The sequence below is a fragment of the Amblyraja radiata genome, chromosome 40, assembly GCF_010909765.2.
Source record: "Amblyraja radiata isolate CabotCenter1 chromosome 40, sAmbRad1.1.pri, whole genome shotgun sequence".
Lineage (NCBI taxonomy): Eukaryota > Metazoa > Chordata > Chondrichthyes > Rajiformes > Rajidae > Amblyraja > Amblyraja radiata.
Window position 1 is genome coordinate 6,449,010 of NC_045995.1, and position 21,274 is coordinate 6,470,283.

Below are 21,274 nucleotides of genomic sequence, written 5' to 3' on the forward strand. Positions count from 1 at the left end.
TAAACCAGTTAATGCCATGAGCATTCGAAGGGATTCTTACAAATTTGCTAATTGCTGACTAATTGTTCCACCGTTCATTGTTTAAAAAACACTCGTTGTTTAATTTTACCGAACATCTGGAGAAAACTACTGTGTAATGCGAGTTTTCCACAACACATCTAAAACCTGATTAAGATTCTAAACTAATTTTACATCCATTAATCTTTATATAATTCACATATAATTCGCGTATATTTTATATGTTTGTCTCCATGTGGTTCTGACCCCGCTGAGATTTGCATTGTGCATGTACCTCAGCGAAGATAAATTTGTCAATACATTTGGAAGATCACAATCCTTTAAACTATTCCATATTTTCCTTTCAGTTAAATACATCTGAAATCTTAGAAAGTTGTATATATTCTTTTGTGTGCGCATATATGGATCAGTGACGTAATCCAGCCCTTGTATTTCAAGTAGGCACTTGGACCACGTGTGGCTTCACATTGCCCTTTGAGAATTGGCCCGATGGCAGTAGAAGTAGACGTTGATTGGGTGGGCATAGGCCAAGGTTACCAGGGCGATGAACGCGATGTTCAACTGAAGCAGGAGGGAGATAAAGATAAATGAGCAGGTGGAATGAGGAGAAACAGCAAACTGGACCAAACACCGGGTCACAGGATGGCGGGACTCTAATTTCCAACCCGTACCACCTCCGAAAATGGAACATAGGAATGGACATGAGACAGAGTAAACAAGATACACTCTTTCCCTAAACGAGAAGTGAATGACAACACACCAGTCACAGTAGCTGAATATAGAACATAGAACATTACAGGGGGAGGCACTTCAGCCAACAGTGGCCGTGCTGAACATGACCAGTTAAGTTGACCTCTGGCTGCGCGTGATACACTCCGTTCTCTGCATATCAATGCGCCTCTCTAAATGTTTGAACGGTACTACCTTTTAAACATAGTAACCTAGAAACTAGGTGCAGTAGGAGGCCCTTCGGCCCTTCGAGCCAGCACCGCCATCCGTTGTGATTATGACTGATCGGCCCCTATCAATAACCCGTGCCTGCCTTCTCGCCATATCCCTTGACTCCACTAGCCCCTAGAGCTCTATTTAACTATCTCTTAAATCCATCCAGTGACTTGGCCTCCACTGCCCTCTGTGGCAGGGAATTCCACAAATTCACAACTCTCTGGGTGAAAAAGATGTTTCTCACCTCAGTCTTAAATGACCTCCCCTTTATTCTAAGACTGTGGCCCCTGGTTCTGGACTCGCCCAACATTGGGAACATTTAATTCAGACGGGAGTCAACGTCTGGACCGAGCTGTCAGATGAAGCTACAGTAGCGGCAAATTACGACAGTACAATTACGCCAAACACAGTTGGACAAATACATGCATATGAATTTGGAGGGATATGGGACAAATGCAGGCAAATGGAACTAACCCAATAAGCCAGAATGAGATTCTGTATTCGCTACCAACCAGGGCAGCGTGTTCCTTCGTGTTAAGCAACTTGCCCAGCACATCTCCCTTGAATTTCCATCCACTCACCTTCAAGCAATGTCCTGTGCGTTCTGCACGAAATGTACTGCAACGCCTGCCCATACGAAACCCACAGTTCCCACGTAGTGCGATTCCAAGCAGTAGGTGTTCATCAAGTTCGGTTTTTAAACTGTTGCTAAATTTCTTCCCATCTATCACGAAAATGCTTCCAAATCAGCATCGCTCGTTAGAATCTCTGAATCATCCAGCTCTATAGCACAGAAACGAGCCATTCGTTCTCCTGCCCATGACGACCAAGTAGGTTTACGGGGCGAGTCCCATTTGCATGTAATTGGCCAATACCCCTCTAAATCCTTCAAATCTACACATCGATCCAAACGTATTTGAAAAGTCGTTATTGTATCCGATTGTGCAACTTATAACCATATAACAATATAACAATTACAGCACGGAAACATGCCATCTCGGTCCTTCCAGTCCGTGCCGAACACTTATTCTCACCGAGTCCCATCTACCTGCACTCAGACCATAACCCTCCATTCCTTTCCCGTCCATATACCTATCCAATTTATTTTTAAATGCTAAAATCGAACTTGCCTCCACCACTTACTCTGGAAGCTCAATCCACACAGCTACCACTCTCTGAGTAAAGAAGTTCCCCCACATGTTGCCCCTAAACTTTTGTCCCTTAATTCTCAAATCATGTCCTCTTGTTTGAATCTTCCCTACTCTCAATGGAAAAAGCCTATCCACGTCAACTCTATCCCTCTCATCATTTTGAAGACCTCAATCAAGTCCCCCCTTAACCTTCTGCGCTTCAAAGAATAAAGACCTAAATTGTTCAACCTTTCTCTGTAACTTAGTTGTTGAAACCCAGGCAACATTCTAGTAAATCTCCTCCGTACTCTCTCCTTTTTGTTGACATCTTTCCTATAATTTGGTAACCAAAATTGAACACTATACTCCAGAATTGGCCTCACCAATGCCTTGTACAATTGTAACATTATATCACAACTTCTATACCCAATGCTCTGATTTATAAAGGCCAGCACACCAAAAGCTTTATTTACCCCCATATCTACATGCGATACCACCTTCAGGGAACTATGCACAGTTATTCCTAGATCCCTCTGTTCAACTGCATTGCTCAATTCGCTACCATTTACCATGTACGTCCTATTTTGATTTGTCCTGCCAAGATGTAGCACCTCACACCTATCAGCACTAAACTCCATCTGCCATCTTTCAGCCCACTCTTCCAAATGGCCTAAATTTATCTGTAGACTTTGAAAAGCTACTTCATTATCCACAAAACCACCTATCTTAGTATCATCTGCATACTCACTAATCAAATTTGCCGCACCATCATCCAGATCATTGATGTTTATGACAGACAACAGTCTACCCAACACAGGTCCCTGAGGTACCCCACTAGTCACTGGCCTCCAACCTGACAAACAGCCATCCAGCATAACTTCTGGCATCTCCGATTCAGCCACTTTTGAATCCATCTTGATACTCCACGATTAATACCCAACAATTGAAACTTGTCAAAGGCTTTACTGAAGTTCATATAGACAACATCGACCGCTTTACCCTCATCAATTCCCTAGTAACCACTTCAAAAATTCAAGAAGATTAGTCAAACATGACTTTCCAGGCACAAATCCATGTTGACTGTTCCTAATCAGACCCTGCTTACCCAGATGCTTATATATATTATCTCTAAGTATCCTTTCCATTAATTTTCCCACCACTGACGTCAAACTAATAGGTCTATAACTTCCTCTGGGAGGTCGTTCCAGATACTGAGTGAAAATGTTACGTTCACGGTCCCGCATGAATATTTCCCCTGTCATCTTGTGCCAAAATATCCCATAGCTTTTGAATCCTCTACTCATGGAAAATAACCTGAATTTCTTCGTGTTCTTGCTTATCTCAATGAGGTCACCCCTCAGGCTCACCGGCTCCGAAGAAGGAAACCTCACTATTATCGAACCTGAAGTCACTAAGACCGTCCTGCAAGCTTATGAATCTCCTCTGCTTATTTTCTATCTTAATTACATTACTCATCACGTTTCGTGCGCGCTAATAGGAACTTTCACCCGGCGCAGACAACTTGACTTTATATTTATATCATTGAGATTTGCGAGTTGGAAGGACTATCAGAGACTTCAGACTCGCAAGCCCATGCTGATTTGTTCCTTGACGTCGATCTATGCCCCTCCGGACACCCATGCAATCACCAGAAACCAGTCTCCTCATTTACACCGCGAAAAGGTTTTAACGGTTGAGGTTGTCTATGTCTAGCCTTAAAACCATCTCTTCTCTAAGGGAAAGAGAACTAGCTCTATCAGTATCCCCAAGGTTATCTCCAGTCATTACGTCTGTATCCTTAGAAGAGCTTTCCGATCCGTCTTACAGTACGGATATGGGAATATGACACAATATCCCAGCTGGGAGTCTACCTCTTTGTTGTTGTATATCCACCCATCTCTCTGGATGGCCGATAGACAGACTCGCGTTACGGAGAGTCCTTGGGCTTCTGCTACTTACATACAGCGGATTGTGCTGCAACGGACCGTTAACGAGGATGAGGCAAGGATATTGCAACAGAGAGATCACGGCGCCCAGGGCCATTGTTGTCCCGTACAGTTTTCCGAAGTGGCATGGCGGAAAGCTGTCGAGAAGAAAAGAAGGAATACAAATCTTTGCAGCCAATATATTTCACAATAACAGGCGAGTTGGTCCAACATCGAGTTGGTATTAACTCGCGTCGACATACAACCCGGAAACAGGTCATTTGGCACAACAGGACCATGCCCCCCTGACCTGCTTACATTTGAATGTTCTTGCCCGATACCTCTCTAAAAGGGAATCTGAATATAATTGTTCCTAACCATGCACCTGCCCAAATATGTATTAAAGCTTGTACTTGTACCTGCGCCTGCGATTTCCCCTGACAGCCGTTTCGCACGCCCACACTCTATGTGGAAATAAGTTGCCCATTTTTTGTTTAATGAATGTGTAAAAAGGACCAACAGATGCTGATTTCACCTGAATTCTGGGCGCGAAAAGCTGCAGTAACTCATCGCGTCAGTCAGCATCTCTGAAGAAAAGGAAGAGGAGGAATTTCAGGTCGAAACCTTTCTTCAGACTGAGCGTCAGAAGAAAGAGACACGAGAGATATAGACGGCGATACAATGAAAAAATGAATAAAATACATGCAAAAATGTAACGATGATAAGGGAAACAGGCCATTGTTAGTTGTTTGAGAACGAGTACAGAAAATGGGAGTCAACTAGACAACTTTGAAGCTGGTACAACGTGTGTTGGGGATGGATGGAGAGAGATTGGATACAGGGGTTACTTGAAGTTAGATACATCAATATTCATCCAATTGGGCTGTAAGATGCCCAATCGAAATCTGAGATGTTGTTCCTCCGGTTTGCGTTTGGCCTCACTTTGCCAATGGAGGCCTAGGAACCACAGCTTCGCCCTTCGTTGGGTGAGGAAGATCAGAATGGTGGATCGCAGTCCTGTACTGAACATCAGGTGGCGCTGGTGCTAGCTGCCTCCGTCTTCAGTCCGGTATCTTTTTGTTCTTTTGTTATGTTCAAGTACATTTTCTGTGTTTTTGTTAATGTCTTTATGTGAGGGAAGAGGGTACGGTAAGGGGGGATACCGTCCTTCAGTTGCTTCCTGGAGAGGACGCGACTATTATTCGAGCCACGGGTGAACATCTGGGAAGATCGGCGGTGAGGCTGGCTGGACTATGGTACCTTCTTTAACTTTGGTGCCACTGTGGGGTTATATTGTGTCGTGGACTTCTGTGTTTATGCTATTTTTAATATGTTTTATTTATTTATCATATATTTTTATGTTACTGACTGTAAGGACAATCCATTTCGTTGTCTCTTATGAGATAATGACAATAAATTGAATACAATGCAACAATTCAAAACAGGTCAGAGTGGGAATGGAAAGGGGATTTAAAGTGTTTTGCAACCGGGATATGAAGTAGGTCCAGGCGGACTGAACGAATGAGTTGAGCGAAACGATCGCAGAGGCTGCGCTACGTCTCACCGATTTATATGAGCCCACACCTGGAACAGCAGATACAGTGGATGGGGTTAATGGAAGTGCAAGTGAACCCCTGCCTCACCTGGAAAGGCTGTCGGCGTCCGTAGACGGATTCCAGGGAGGAGGTATAGGTATAAGTGTCGCATCTCCTGCGATTGCAGTTAAAAGTACCTGAGGAGGGGATGGTTTTGGTGGGAAGAGACGAGTTAACCAGCGAGTTGCTGAGGGAACGGCATCTGCGAAAAGCGTAAAGAGGTGGAGATGGGAAGCTGTGGCCAGTGGTGAAAATATAGGAGGATTATGTGCTGTGTGCGGCTATTGATGGGATGAATGTTGAGGACGCGGGGAACTCTGCCCCTGTTGCTACTGGGTGGAGGGGGAGCAAGAGGGGTGCGGCGGGATATCGAAGAGACCCAAGTTATGGCCATATCTAAGGTGGAATCGGGGAACCCTCGTTCCGTAAAGAATGAGGAAATCTCAGATGTCCTGGTATGGAACACCTCATCTTGGGCGCAGATGCGGCGTGGGCGGAGGAATTGATAGTAGGGGATAGACTCTTTGCAGGAGGCAGGGTAGGAAGAGGTGTCGTCAAATGAGCTATTCTATAACTCGTATCTGCCTCAATCACGAACTCCGCAGCACATTCCACACAAACATGACCACCAGTTCCCCACATATGTGATTTACGTTGCCCCTCTCAACGTCAAGCTGTGTCATATACTATTTGATTTTCCATCCTGGAGAAAAGCTTCTGACTGACTGTCTACCCGATCATAGTTTATATGATTCTATATACTTCTAACCGGTCTCCCCGCAAACTCTAACGTTGCCGAGAAAACAATTCGTCTACCCAACCTCTTCCTGTACCGAATATCACCCCATGTTCCCGATCAAATGGAGGTGCTGGCTCGAAAGGCCGAATGGCCTACTCCTGCACGTATTGTCTATTGTCTATTGTCTATTGTCCCCTCTCCCAAATCCAGATAGCCCTCTGGTATACCTCCTCTGTACCATTTCCAAACCCCTCACAACCTTCCTTTAATGCGGAGAGCGGAACTGCAAATACTGTAGACAACATTCAACCCCTTGCCCTCGTCATTCAATGTGGACGAATTCGTGCGACAGAATGTGCCACGCACACATTCTGCTAATATTCCGCTGGAATCTTCTGTCATTGTGCACCATCAAAATCTGGTGATAATTTTGCCCCATCATCTACCGCCCAACTTGCACCCTGCAATCCCCCCTCTTCCTATTCACACGCACGATTCCGATCTCCAGGATTTCAGCTCCAACTCATAATTTAGAAATTTTAAGAAGTCTATGTGTACCAATACAGCATCTCACATACCGAGCATTGCTGAATGCACAGTGGCGCCAAGCCGAATTCGGAACTTACGTGATGGTTGGAAACGCGGAAACCCCCCCATAGAGGAAGCCGCCGTTGATCATTATCAGAACAAACGTCAAGTACTGAAGCTCTGGTACGGGGATTGCGGCAGTCAGAGACAACAGGACCGAGAGAGTGACGGTGAGGGCGATAGGGAGGACCGCAGCCTCCATCTCTGCCAGTCTGCTGCAGGCATCCGAACCTGTGGAGAAACATGAGGGGATAGGGGAAGGAAATGGTACGTCGTTGAGTCCTAAATACTGCAGAGGCGCGGTAGGGTTAGGGTGGGGAGGGTGAGACAGTGCGGAGAGAGATTCCAAGGAGTAGTGGGAGTTTAGAGGAAGTCAGTGGCAGCTTTATTGTGGGGATGAGGGGCAAGCCGGGGGGAGAGATGGCAGATCCGATGACGATATAGATAGAGAGTGTATGAGAGAGAGGGGTTGAGGGAAGGAGCGAGGGCGAGAGAGAGGGACTGAACGTGGGGCAGAGCGTCGCGTAGGCGATGGAAGGGAAGGCGGAAGAGAGCGCGGGAGACGAGAGGGAGGGGGACAAGGCTGGAGAGAGGGAGGGGAAAACATGGGATGGAGGGGGAAAGAGGAAGAGTGGCAGGGCGAAGTAGGCGGCAAGGGCGTGAGTGAGAGAGAGGGAGGGCGAGAGTAAGTGGGTGTAGCAGAACACGGCAGAGGATGGTGGCACAGCGAAAGTGAGGATGAGGAATAACGACAGTGTAAGAAGAAGAGCGCGAGAAACTGAGAATGGGAGGGCGAGGGTGAGGGGTAGTGGAATGGCGAAAGTAGGCGTCGGTGGACGAAATATTGGGAGTGATGAATAACGAGAGGAGGGAGTGCGAGAGAGAGGGTGGGTAGGATGAAGTGGGATGAGTTTAGCAAAGGGACAGAGATCGACACAGGGTGGAGAAAGTACTTCGGTAGAGCGGAAGTGAGGAAGGGAGCGAGAACAAACTCGGAAGGCGAGAGAGATGGAGGGAGAATATATATATATAGAGAGAGGAAGGGCCAAGGCGAGCACGACATAAGGATTGTTAGAATGGGGAACACGAGTGTTCGCAGCGGAAAGGGGGAGTACTGAGGAATGTACGTGAATGCGTGAGAGAGTGACTTGGCCAACGTGTGCGTGACTGTTTTGGCACGGTGGTGTCAATGGTGGGACTTGCATTTATGTTTATTATAGTCACGTGTAACGAGGTAAATCGAAAAGCTTTTGTCGTGCTCTGTCTGATCAGGTGAGATCGAATGTACTTGAGTCTGTGTGATTGAGCGAGAGGTGAAAATGTGGGTGAGTCCGAGTGCCAGAATGCGGCAGTGAGGTGGCGACAGAGGTAGCGAGCGATAGAGTCAAAATCTATGATCGAGACTGAGGCGAGGACGCGTGAGCCACCTTGTGGAGCCAAGGCGAGAGACACCTAAAGGATTAGATTCTGCCAATGAACTCCAGAATATAGAAAGACAAATACAGCACAGCAACTGGCCCTGCTCATGATGCCACGATAAATTAATCTATCTGTCTGTATATATCCCACGAGTCACTGCATATCTATGTTCCTATCTAACCCCCTCTACACTTCACCCTGATCAGCTTGAAGCTATGTTATTCAGTCTGACATTTGCTCCTGTGTGAACTGTGTGAACAGTTAGGACTGTGTATCTCATCTACACTTCTCATAATATTGTATACTTCAATAAGGTATTCCTTTCGGCGCTCCCGGGACAGCTATCGAAGTTTGTGCAACCACTTCTTGCAGCAAATAACCCCCTATCCAAGCAACATTCTGCTAAACCTCTTCTGGACCCTCTCCAAATTTACCTGTTCTTGCTTTCATTGGATGATGAGCTCTGTACGAATTACTTCAAACGCGGCATAACTCTAAGACTCTACAACAGAAATCCTGTAAAACTGTAACGTGGATTCCTAGCTCTTATATTCAATCTCCGGACCCGTGAAGGAGTGCAGACCATATGGGTTCTTTATCTGAATGAGGTTGGCCAGAGAGAAAGAGGCAGAGGAAGACAGGTGTCGCTAAATTATGCAAACACGAAATTCGACCGGGTCCTTGGTCAAGTTATCGATGCTGAATGTCGCCTCGCCCTGGCATTACCTGAGACTGAGTCCAAACGCCGACATCTCAATTTGCGTCGATCCATAATTAAGCCGTTTACGGGGGCGCAGAAGATGCTAAACAATTGGATGATGGCAAAGGCGTTTGTAAACTTGCTGACTGTGAAATGGAAGTAAAGATTAGGGAGCTGTTTTGTCGAATATAAAGAAATGAAGAGAGATGGGAGAAACAGAATACATTGCGATGGTCATGGGCCACATTCAAGTAACCGGGACAAGCTAAAGAACCCACCAGGATAGGAATGGACAGTCTTTTCTGCCAAAGATGCTCTTTAAACGCCAATCGTAAGCGATTGCAAGAGGGTCACACATATAGAAACAGGCCCTTCGGCCGAAAACATCCATGCCGATGTCCTATACAAGCTATTTCCATTGCCCGCTTCTAACCAATGTCTGTCCAACCTATTCCTAGTTACGCGCCTGTCAAAATATCTTTAAAATATAATTGTTCTACCTGCTACAACTACTTCACCGGCATGTCATTCAAGATATGCATCATTCCCTGTGCAAAAAAAAAGTTGTCCCTCAAATTCCTAGCATATCTTTCACCTCTCACCTTAAACCTAAGCGGCCTCGTGTTTGACTCATCTACTCTGGGGAAAAGCGATGTTCATTCGCCCTATCTATTCCCTGATGGTTTTAAATACCACTGTAAGTCTACCCTTGTGACCCAGGAAATAACATGCAAGACTGTTCAATCTCCCCCTATAGCCCAGGCCCTTATCTAAATTCGTCTTATTTATACTCGTCTAAATCCCACTGTATACTTTGGCAGACTTGCTCACCATCGACAACTCCACCAATGTTGGTGTCGTCTGCAAACATATTAACCAGCCCATCCTCATCTACGCGCGTCATTTATATATCACAACCAACAAAGGTCCAGTTTAGATGTCCGCGGAACTCAGTCACATTCTTCCTTCCAGAACAATACCCTTCAACCACTATTTCATTCCATGACAAGTGAGTGGTAATTGATTTTACATCATTAAAAATACCAAGGCATCTCTTAACGAGAGCTCGACCATTTACCCTTTAGATTCAAGGATATTTGCATAGCCGGGTTTCAGTCAGGAGACTCAGGTGACCAGCCTCTCGAGAGGGAGGGCGGCATTCTGCGGTAACCAACAACTTACTGACATCCCCACATTTCAGCGCGTATAGTTTCTGTATCTCCAACTTATCTGCACTAATTGGGGATAGATTGCATATATGAATATCCGTCGCTACCCATTACATAGGATATGGCACTCAGCGCAGCACAATACATGAACGTGCCCTCCGGCCCACAACATATAAAGACGTTGTTGCTGATCTAATCTGCTTGCACGTGGTCCATGTTCCCCCCGTTCCCTGTATGGTGATGCGCCTATCTAGAACCCTCTTGAATGTCGCTATCGTATCTGCGTCCACCAACAACTCTGACTATTCACTGCTACCCACTTCTCTGTGTGTAAACACTGGTCGCGCGCATCACATTTGAACGTTACCCCTCTCATCACAACGCTAATTCCCGTAATCTTCAATAATTCCACCTTGGCAAAAATGTTCTGTCTACCCTGTTTAACCTCTCATAATGTCATATACCTATCAGATCAAGGCAGTATTCTGCTGAACCCCTTCTGCATCCTCTCCGGAGACGCCACTTCCTTGTTGCCGTGGGGCGACCAGAACTACATGCAGCATTCCAAATTCGATCTAATTCAAGTATCAGAGAGCCGCATCGTGACTCCTATACAATATGTCGACCGATGAAGGCGAGCATAATGTATGCCTGCTTTACCTGTCCACTGGTACTGCCACATTCAAGGATCGTTGATCCTCGATCCAAAAATCTACTGCAAATCAATGGCATTGTCTTGCCATCGCCTGTATACCATCTCCTTGCATTGAACCTCGTTAGGTGTAGCACCTCACTTTTGCGCGGATCTGCCATGTATTCGTCCAATCCTATTGCAGATCGATATCCGCCGTGGAATTTGACACCTTTCTTCGCTGTACCCCCCCCCCCCCCAATCCCTGCTCCAACAATCTCGTTGTCATCTCTAAAATGTCTAAACAATCCATTTTCTCCTCTCTCCCGTTTTCTATACTGCGCTCCTCTCACCCCTCCTTCTCCTGCACAAGTTAACACGTCGATGCCCTCGTCCTTCCGTTGTTCCCTCTTCCTAAAGTATTCGAGTGGCCACTCTGCGCTTACCTTGCTCGGTGTCACCGTTCAGCATGAGATTGAGCAAGGTGTTCAGGGCACCGAAAAAAATGTTGTTGCGCAGCTGAATGAGCGAGAACCAGAGCAGGTTGGTGAGGAAGAGCCAAGAAAAGACGCAGCTCCAGAAAGTGGGAACTTCCTCTTCCGTTTCCGTGAATAGTGAACCTGCAGCGGGAGAGGTAGGACGGAAATAGGACGGTTCACCAGACTGATTCCTGGGATGTCAGGACTGTCTTATGAAGAAAGACTGGATAGACTTGGTTTATACTCTCTAGAATTTAGGAGATTGAGAGGGGATCTTATAGAAACTTACAACATTCTTAAGGGGTTGGACAGGCTAGATGCAGGAAAATTGCTCCCGATGTTGGGGAAGTCCAGGACAAGGGGTCACAGCTTAAGGATAAGGGGGAAATCCTTTAAAACCGAGATGAGAATAACATTTTTCACACAGAGAGTGGTGAATCTCTGGAACTCCCTGCCACAGAGGGTAGTCGAGGCCAGTTCATTGGCTATATTTAAGAGGGAGTTAGATGTGGCCCTTGTGGCTAAGGGGATCAGAGGGCATGGAGAGAAGGCAGGTACGGGATACTGAGTTGGATGATCAGCCATGATCATATTGAATGGCGGTGCAGGCTCGAAGGGCCGAATGGCCTACTCCTGCACCTAATTTCTATGTTTCTATGTTTCTATGTAATAACAGGAAATAGTGAAGGATGTGCGAGGGGAAGCAGGAAGGAGGCCACAGGCGGAAGGGAGAGAGTGTCCGGTGAGGTTGGTGGAAGGGAGAACTGGAACATAGGGAAGCAGGACCACATGGCGTTATGGATCACGATTCAGCTGCATTCGTGAGGAGAACGTGCAGGGATGTAGGGAGGAGGTGAAGAAAATAAATGAAGATAAGGAGACTGGAGCTGATGGAGTGCGGAAGCAAGATAGGAAGGCCAGATGAATCGGGAGTTGGAGGCAAGAGTTAGGTTGTCGGAGCGATAATGGGAGAGCAGGTGGGGAAGTGAATCTCAAGACAAGTGGCGAGAATGCAGGAGGGAGCAATTGCGAAAGTGCGGGTTGTGCCAGGCACAATAGCGTCGGGAAGAAATGCAGGAAGGGGGGGCGGAAGGTACTCTGGGCGGAGGAGAGGGACTGTAAGAGTTGATGGAGGAATGGAGGGAACAATACGAGATGAGGCGCGGAGAAGACAGGAGAATCACCCTTTCGGAAGGCAGTCAGTGGATGGAGATACACGGAAAGGAAGAGGCATTGTCGTGGGATGAGAGGCAGTGGCGGTATATGGTAGACCTGTTCACCTTGCGCTCTGCTGTGCTGATGATGTCCTCCGGCACTCGACAGTTCTTTTCCATTAGCCGCTATTCTCACCGGGTCCGGTGCTCCCCCCTCCATTCGGCCGTCTCTACTCTTCCCGCTCACAAGATCGGTGGCGTGTCGCATCTCACATCTGCTCACTCCCAGGACTCCCTCCGCCAGTTCGTGCTTCACTCCACATTCCCTCCTCTTGCCCCCCTCCATGGTGCGTCTTCCCGTGTCAACCCTGCTCTCCTCCCCGTCTCCTTCAATCCGAACAGTTCCCAGGCTTGGAATTCGCTGGGGAGCCGTCTCCTTCCGACGTCGCAAAAATCTGAGATTCTCAAACTTCACGCTGGATGGAGACAGAACAGCACAAATAACACCAGGACAGACGGTAATACAGGATGATAGAGAAGGAGAGATGTAATGGAACGGGGTGGAAGATAAGAATTATAAGGTTATTATATAATGTTACAGTGATTTTCAAGAACGCCACATTACATTTTTCATGCACGTCATTCCTGTTATAAATCACGTCCGGACACACAAGATGGAACCCTAAACTATGCCCTGTCCCAAAGGCTACTAAAACTGCTTAGTCTCCACCTGCAAGGAACCTTTACGTATTTAAATACAAACACGCTGCGATTAGTAAATTTGTCGATAGCACCAGAATCGGTGAGACAATGAACAATGAAGACAGCTCTCTAAGGTTATGGCACAATGGCGCAGCTGCTAAAGTTGCCGTCTCACAGCTTTAAAGACCGGAGCTGAGCCGCAATCTCGGTTGCTGTCTGTGTGTGGAATTTGCAGGTTTACCCTGTGACAGAATGAGTTTCTTCCGTGTGATCCAGTTTCCAACCGCATCCCAAACGCGCACGGCTTTGTTGGGAAATTGCCTTTTGTAAAGTGCCCCTCGTGTGTAGGGAGGGGATTAAAAATGCGATAAGATAGAACTGGTTGCATCGGTGAATCGATGGCGCCGTGAAATCTATGGGGCGAACTGATTGTTTCTAAGTTACTTTTTTGAACATCAATTCCGACAGAATATAAATCAACTGGAATATTGGGCCAATCATTGGCTGATGACGTTTAACTCGGACATGTGCGAGATGATGCGGTTTGGTAAACTAAACCACGGCAGGGCAAGAGTACTAAACGAGAGGGGTCTGTAGAGCATTGTAGGCACATTGGGATATCCGTGCATAGTTTTTATGAAAGGGGCGATGTTGTTAAAAAAGAGTGGCGAAGATACCTGGCGCACTTTTCTTCATTGGTCGGCGTAATACACACAGGCGTTACTGAATCAGGTTTCAACTGTAAAAGTTATTGGTGAGATCACACTCGCAGTATTTTGTGCATTTCTGGTCGCCCAGATAGCGGAAGGATGTTTCCAAGTGGGAAGGGTTTGAACAACGTGTCACAAGTATGTTACCAGGACTGAAGGGCTATTATTATAATGAGACGCGGTGGTAATGGGTACCATAAAGACATTTAAAAAATAGTTGGACAGATACAGGGATGCAAAGGTTTTAGATTATTCAGAAGGATGAGGCCCAAACGCAGGGAACTCAAAAACGACAGGACGGGCGGGACATTAAGATTGACACACACTCGCTTCTCGAAATCATATTGGGTAGGGTAATGGGACTGAAGAATGATAAATCCCCTGGGCCTGATAGTCTGCATCTCAGGGTCCTCAGGGAGGTGGCTGTAGAAATAGTGGACGCATTGGTGATCATTTTCCAATGTTCAACATATTCAGGATCAGTTCCTGTGGATTGGAGGATAGCTAATGTTATCCCACTTTTCAATAAAGGGGCGAGAAAGAAAACGGGTAATTACAGACCAGTTAGCCTGACTTCGGTGGTGGGAAAGATGCTGGAGTTAAAGAGGTAATAATGGGGCATTTGGATAGCAGTAAAAGGATTAGTCCAACTCAACATGGATTTATGAAAGGGAAGTTATGCTTGACTATTCTTCTGGAATTTTTTGAGGATGTGACAGGTAAAATGGACGAAGGGGTGTCAGTGGATGTAGTGCATCTAGACATTCATAAAGCATTTGAGAAGATCCCGCACGGGAGACGGGTAACTAAAATTAGAGCACATGGTAATGGGGGTAGGGTGTTGACACGGATAGAAAATTGGTTGGCAGAACAGAAGCAAAGAGTGGTAGTAAACGGGTCCTTTCCAGAATGGCAGGCAGTGGCGAGTGGAGTGCCGCAATGCTTGGTGTTGGGGCCGCAACTGTTTACCATATATAGTAATGATTTGGAAGATGGAATTGGGAGCAACACTAGCAAGTTTGCGGTTGTCACAAAGCTGGGTGGTAATGTGAACTGTGAAGAGGATGTTAGGAGGTTGCAGGGTGACCTGGACAGGTTGAGTGAGTGGTCAGATGCAACATAATATAGATAAATGTGAGGTTATCACATATCACAGTGAAGAAAGCTAATGGAATGTTGGCCTTCATAACGAGAAGATTTCAGTGTAGGAGTAAATAGGTTCTTCTGCAGTTGTGTAGGGTTCTGTTGAGACCACATCTGGAGTATTGTGTACAGTTTTGGTCTCCTAATTTGTAAAACGACATAGAAACATAGTAACATAGAAATTAGGTGCAGGAGTAGGCCATTCGGCCCTTCGAGCCTGCACCGCCATTCAATATGATCATGGCTGATCATCCAACTCAGTATCCCGTACCTGCCTTCTCTCCATACCCTCTGATCCCCTTAGCCACAAGGGCCACATCTAACTCCCTCTTAAATATAGCCAATGAACTGGCCTCGACTACCCTCTGTGGCAGGGAGTTCCAGAGATTCACCACTCTCTGTGTGAAAAAAGTTCTTCTCATCTCGGTTTTAAAGGATTTCCCCCTTATCCTTAAGCTGTGACCCCTTGTCCTGGACTTCCCCAACATCGGGAGCAATGTTCCTGCATCTAGCCTGTCCAACCCCTTAAGAATTTTGTAAGTTTCTATAAGATCCCCTCTCAATCTCCTAAATTCTAGAGAGTATAAACCAAGTCTATCCAGTCTTTCTTCATAAGACAGTCCTGACATCCCAGGAATCAGTCTGGCGAACCTTCTCTGCACTCCCTCTATGGCAATAATGTCCTTCCTCAGATTTGGAGACCAAAACTGTACGCAATACTCCAGGTGTGGTCTCACCAAGACCCTGTACAACTGCAGTAGAACCTCCCTGCTCCTATACTCAAATCCTTTTGCTATGAAAGCTAACATACCATTCGCTTTCTTCACTGCCTGCTGCACCTGCATGCCCACTTTCAATGACTGGTGTACCATGACATCCATGTGATTAAGGCTTTGCAGCGTAGGTTCACGAGATTGATCCCTGGGATGGCGGGACTGTCATATGAGGAAAGATTGAAAAGACTAGGCTTGTATTCACTGGAGTTTAGAAGGATGAGGGGAAACTTATAGAAACATATAAAATTATAAAAGGACTGGACAAGCTAGATGCAGGAAAAATGTTACCAATGTTTGGCGAGTCCAGAACCAGGGGACACAGTCTTAGAATAAAGGGGAGGTCATTTAAGACTGTGAGAAACAATTTTTTTCTCTCAGACAGATGTGTATTTATAGAATTCCCTGCCACAGAGGGCAGTGGAGGCCAAGTCACTGGGTGGATTTAAGAGAGAGTTGTGCCCGTGTCCCACTTAGGACACCTGAACGGAAACCTCTGGAGACTTTGCGCCCCACCCAAGGTGCGGTTCCCGGCGTTTCCAGGAGGTTTCTGTCAGTCTCCCCACCTGCTTCCACTACCTGCAACCTCCGGCAACCACCTGCAACCTCCGGGAACCGCACGGAAACATTGGGTGGGGCGCAAAGTCTCCAGAGGTTTTCGTTCAGGTTTCCTAAGTGAGACAGGGGCATTAGATGGAGCTCTAGGGGCTAGTGGAGTCAAGGGATATGGGGTGAAGGCAAGCACGGGTTATTGATAGGGGCGATCAGCCATGATCACAATGAATGGCGGTGCTGGCTCTAAGGGCCGAATGGCCTCCTCCTGCACCTATTTTCTATGTTTCTATATTTCGTGACGCGTGTGGAATGATACATTTGTAAACAATTAAATATACATACTGTCGTATTTAATGCTTGCTGGACAAAAATCACTCGCACTCGATTCGGTAAGATTTACTGTATCTCCTGTATGATAAACATTTTTACTCTTTCCCATTTCCATACAGACCTTTCTGTCCAGGGATACCCCATTGCCAGAGTGAGGCCACACGCAAACTTGAGCAGTAGCATCTCAACTCCGTTTGTATAGCTTGCAGTTTCACGGTATGAACATTCAATACTCGAATAATACCCACAGCCCCAAAGTCCTCCGCCTCTTTATTTTATCTACCATCCGTCCTAAAAAAACATAAAAGGTGCTTTGTGTTTTTTCAACCCATGCGTGAAGAATAACTTTGCGTTTGTGGATTTGGTACCCGGTAGCCCCTAACCCCTACCCACCTCTTCCCCATTGAATCAACCTAATATTATAACGCAATATTCTTGGCAGCGCGACAATCACGGTTAGAAACATAGAAACATAGAAAATAGGAGCAGGAGTAGGCCATTCCGCCCTTCGAGCCTGCACCGCCTTTCAATATGATCATGGCTAATCATCCAACTCAGTATCCCATCCCTGCCTTCTCTCCATACCCCTGATCCCTTAAGCCACAAGGGCCACATCAACTCCCTCTTAAATATAGCCAATGAACTGGCCTCAACTACCTTCTGTGGCAGAGAATTCCACAGATTCATCCCTCTATGTATAAAAAATGATTTTCTCATCTCGGTCCTAAAGGAATTCCGTCCTATCCTTAAACCGTGACCCCTTGTTCTGGAGTTCGCCAACATCGGGAATAATCTTCCTGCATCTAGCCTGTCGAACCCCTTAAAACATTGTAAGTTTCTATAAGACCCCCCCTCAATCTTCTAAATTCTAGCGTGTACAATCCGAGTCTATCCAGTCTTTCTTCATATGAAAGTCCTGCCATCCCAGTAATCAGTCGGATGAACCTTCTCTGTACTCCCTTTATGGCAAGAATGTCTTTCCTCAGATTAGAAGACCAAAACTGTACACAATACTCAAGTCTCACCATGACCCTGTACAACTGCAGTAGATCCATTTCTTCCAGGAAGTCGAGTCTGTAACTCACTTCGCCTTGCACTTTAACCTTAAATAATCATCCATCTCTTCCCCGCATTCGTGTAAATTAGATTTCCGTATGTTGCTCACTCCAGTCCCATACGTTTAATTGTAATATTTCAGAGATACCGCGTGAAAACAGGTTCACTGTGTCATCTCCAGCCACCGATCATCCGTTCACACTGATACTTTGTCATTGAGCGTTCTTACCCACTCCCTAGAATTGCACAGAGGCCAATTAATCTACAAACCCGCACGACTTTCTGATATGGGAGGCAACCGGAGGAACCGGGGGAGACACAACCGCTTTCAGAAAGAACATGCAAATTCTACATGAACAGCAAACGGTTCTGTATTGAACGGCGTTTTCTGGCGTTCTTCGATATCAGCTCTACCAGATGCGCCATTTTATCGGACTTGTTCCACCTATACACACATACATACCTATATATCCCAAGATCAGGGTTTTATTTCTTGTATCCTAGTCTGGGTACCGCTTATTCCACATGCGCAGTCGCATCTCCATATGCGGATCACTGCTATTGTCACAATAAATTAACTAATGCAGCGATTAGTTATCTGACAATAGACAATAGGTGCAGGAGTAGGCCATATGGCCCTTCGAGCCAGCACCGCCATTCAATCTGATCAAGGATAATCAGCTCCAATCAGTACCCCGTTCCTGCGTTCTCCCCACATCCCCTGACTCCGCTATCATTAAGAGCCCTATCTAGCTCTCTCTTGAAAGCATCCCGAAAACCTGTCTCCACCTGCCTCCTGAGGCAGAGAATTCCACAGATTGACCTCTCTTTGTGAGAAAAAGTGTCTCCTCGTCTCCGTTCTAAATGGCTTTCTCCTTATTCTTAAACTGTGGTCCCTGGTTCTGGACTACCTCAACATCGGGAACATGTTTCCTGCCTCTAGTGTGTCCAAGCCCTTAACAGTCTTATATGTTTCAATGAGATATTCTCTCATCCTACTAAACTCCAGAGTGTACAAGCCCAGCTGCTCCATTCTTTCAGTCCCGCCATCCCGGGAATTAACCATGTAAACCTACGCTGCACTCCCTCAATAGCAAGAATGTCCTTCCTCAAATTAGGGGGCCAAATCTGCACACAAGACTCCAGGTGTGGTCTCACTAGGGCTCTGTACAACTGCAGAAGGACCTCTTTGCTCCCATATTCCATTCCTCTTGTTATAAAGGTCAACATGACATTCGCTTTCTTCACTGCCTGCTGTACCTTCGTGCATACTTTCATAGATTGATGTACACGGACCCCCTAGATCCCTTTGTACTTGCCCTTTTCCCAACTTGACGCCATTTAGAGAGTAATCTGCCTTCCTGTTTTTGCTGCCAATGCGAATAACCTCACATTTATCCGCATTAAACTTCATCTGCCATGCATCTGCCCACTCCCCCAACCTATGCAAGTCACCCTGCATTATCATAGCATCCTCCTCACAGTTCAAACTGCCACCAAGCTTTTTGTCATCTGCTAATGTTACTTTGAAATTACTCTGCTTGGAACTAACATGCATAAATCACTCAACACCAATCTTGCACCTTACCCGTAGGTGTAACCCTCCGGCAGTGGATATGGTATGTATTTCCAAGGAAGGAGAAAGACCGTGAACAGAATCTGCAGGACGCTCAGGCAACTGATGAAGAGGAAGATCGACTTCAGGGGTAATCCAGCTTCAAACGCCACCTGGGTGAGGGGCGGGGAGTAGGAGCGGGGATAAGCATAATACACACACTGTGAGAGTTGATTCAGCTATTTGTATCCGTTGATCTTACCCCGCCCTTGCCGACTACAAACAATCCACATATTCCGCCGCCGTTGCCCTCGGTGCCGCCCTTCTAATTTCTCCACCGCTCCTTCGCTTCATCGACCGCCTCTCCCCGAAATGTATACACGCTTCTCATCGCTATCTTCCAGTCCCGAACAACACGAAAAGGGACAATGTTAAATGGAGAATCTTAGATGAGAAAACGGACCTGCCTCCGTGCTCCATGAATCTATGACTACCCTTTCCCTCCTTCTCCGCCCTCCATGTCCACGTGTCTGACACCTCCTCCTCTCCCTGTCTCATTCCCCCCCCCCCCCCCCCATCGCGTACACTTTGGCCATTCAAGCTGTCTTCCGGCCCGACTCTTTTGTTTCCGTTCCCATCTCTTGCCCTTCATCCAACCCTCTCTTTGTTCTGGATCTGCACCCTTCCCCAACCGCTTCCAGCCGTATTAACTCTCAGCGGTGTCGGTACGTGGCCCACCTGATACACCGTGTCCCGTCACTAACGTCTTCGGGCACCAATTGCCTCCAACGTCGGAGGAGTACAACTTGCCCCGGTCAGTTTTATCTGGACTTACGGACGCGATGAACAGACAGAAAGAGGCCATTCACGGGTCTGTTTGAATATTCCACTGAACACTGTGACCTCATTCATCTCTGACTACCGTGTAATTACTTGCATCTCTCCTTCTCTCTCTGTCCTTCCCTCTCTCTCCTTCTTTATCTCCCCTTCCCCCTCTATCTAATGTTCCAACATCCGTTTTGAACCCCCGATTCGTCACCTTTAACTGTCAATCGGCTCCGAACCAATCACAACGTACACGCGCAACGCCATCCCGCCACTTGTCACATATTCCCGTCACGCCGCTTTCGCTTTCGATGGAGATCACTCCGTCTGAAACTTCTTGGTTTCACTCACTGAAACTAGTCCCTTACAAGAAACGCTCTACTGCATCCGCATGAAATGTAAAATCTGGCCATACGCTTTCTTCATATCTTTCCAAAAATTCACATTAATTCTCCTATAACTTCCAAGAAAGTTTCCTCAAACAGAACATGGGTGTTTCGACCCGAGGACCCTCATGCTGGACCATGCTTAGGAATCGAGCCTGGCCAAGTGTTCGCTGTTTCTGTGGATGGGTATCTTGTAGATACTAATCATAACTCCCTCTGTATTTATAATGTTTTAATAAGTACCGGTACGGTGGGGGGAATGCACGTAGTTGGGGCAAGAGCAATTAATCAAATTACTCAGATTCCAATGAGGGTAGATTAGGAACAGCTGCTATTGGGGTAGTCCACAGATCACATGCAGGAGTCGTTTAATGGCCAGCTAATCAAAGTACGGGATTAGTATGTTCCTGTAAGGAGCAGGGATCGGATACCCGTGGCAATGTAAAGCAACCGCGGATATGCTAGGATGTTTTAAACTTGTTCAGGGAGAAAAATAAATCGTATGTGATGTTTCAGGAAATGGCATCAGTGGGGCCAATTTATGTATTTGTTTCAGAAGGGAAGTGGAGAGAAGCCAGGGAAATATAGACCAGTGAGGCTTATGGGGGATGTGGGAAACAGAAGACAAATCTAAGTACTCATTCGCGGTAGTTGGACCCAGAAGATTAAGATGTACGGGATTCACGATGACGATCATATGATTTCGGGACTGGGCAGGTCCGAGAAGACAGAGGTTTGTGGTGGAAG

General features: G+C 46.5%; 1 protein-coding gene across 1 annotated transcript in view; it reads right to left on the minus strand.

The window, feature by feature from the left end:
- Positions 1-480: 480 nt before the first annotated feature.
- LOC116967575 (solute carrier family 43 member 3-like) overlaps positions 481-21,274 on the minus strand; it is a 31,111-nt gene continuing 10,317 nt past the window's right edge. The window contains exons 5-11 of the mRNA XM_033014192.1: positions 19,350-19,489; positions 12,619-12,968; positions 11,306-11,479; positions 9,086-9,205; positions 6,979-7,171; positions 4,053-4,176; positions 481-579 (exon numbers count right to left, since the gene is read on the minus strand). Of these exons, the coding sequence (XP_032870083.1) occupies positions 481-579; positions 4,053-4,176; positions 6,979-7,171; positions 9,086-9,205; positions 11,306-11,479; positions 12,619-12,968; positions 19,350-19,489 (1,200 nt within the window). The remainder of the gene's footprint in view (positions 580-4,052; positions 4,177-6,978; positions 7,172-9,085; positions 9,206-11,305; positions 11,480-12,618; positions 12,969-19,349; positions 19,490-21,274) is intronic.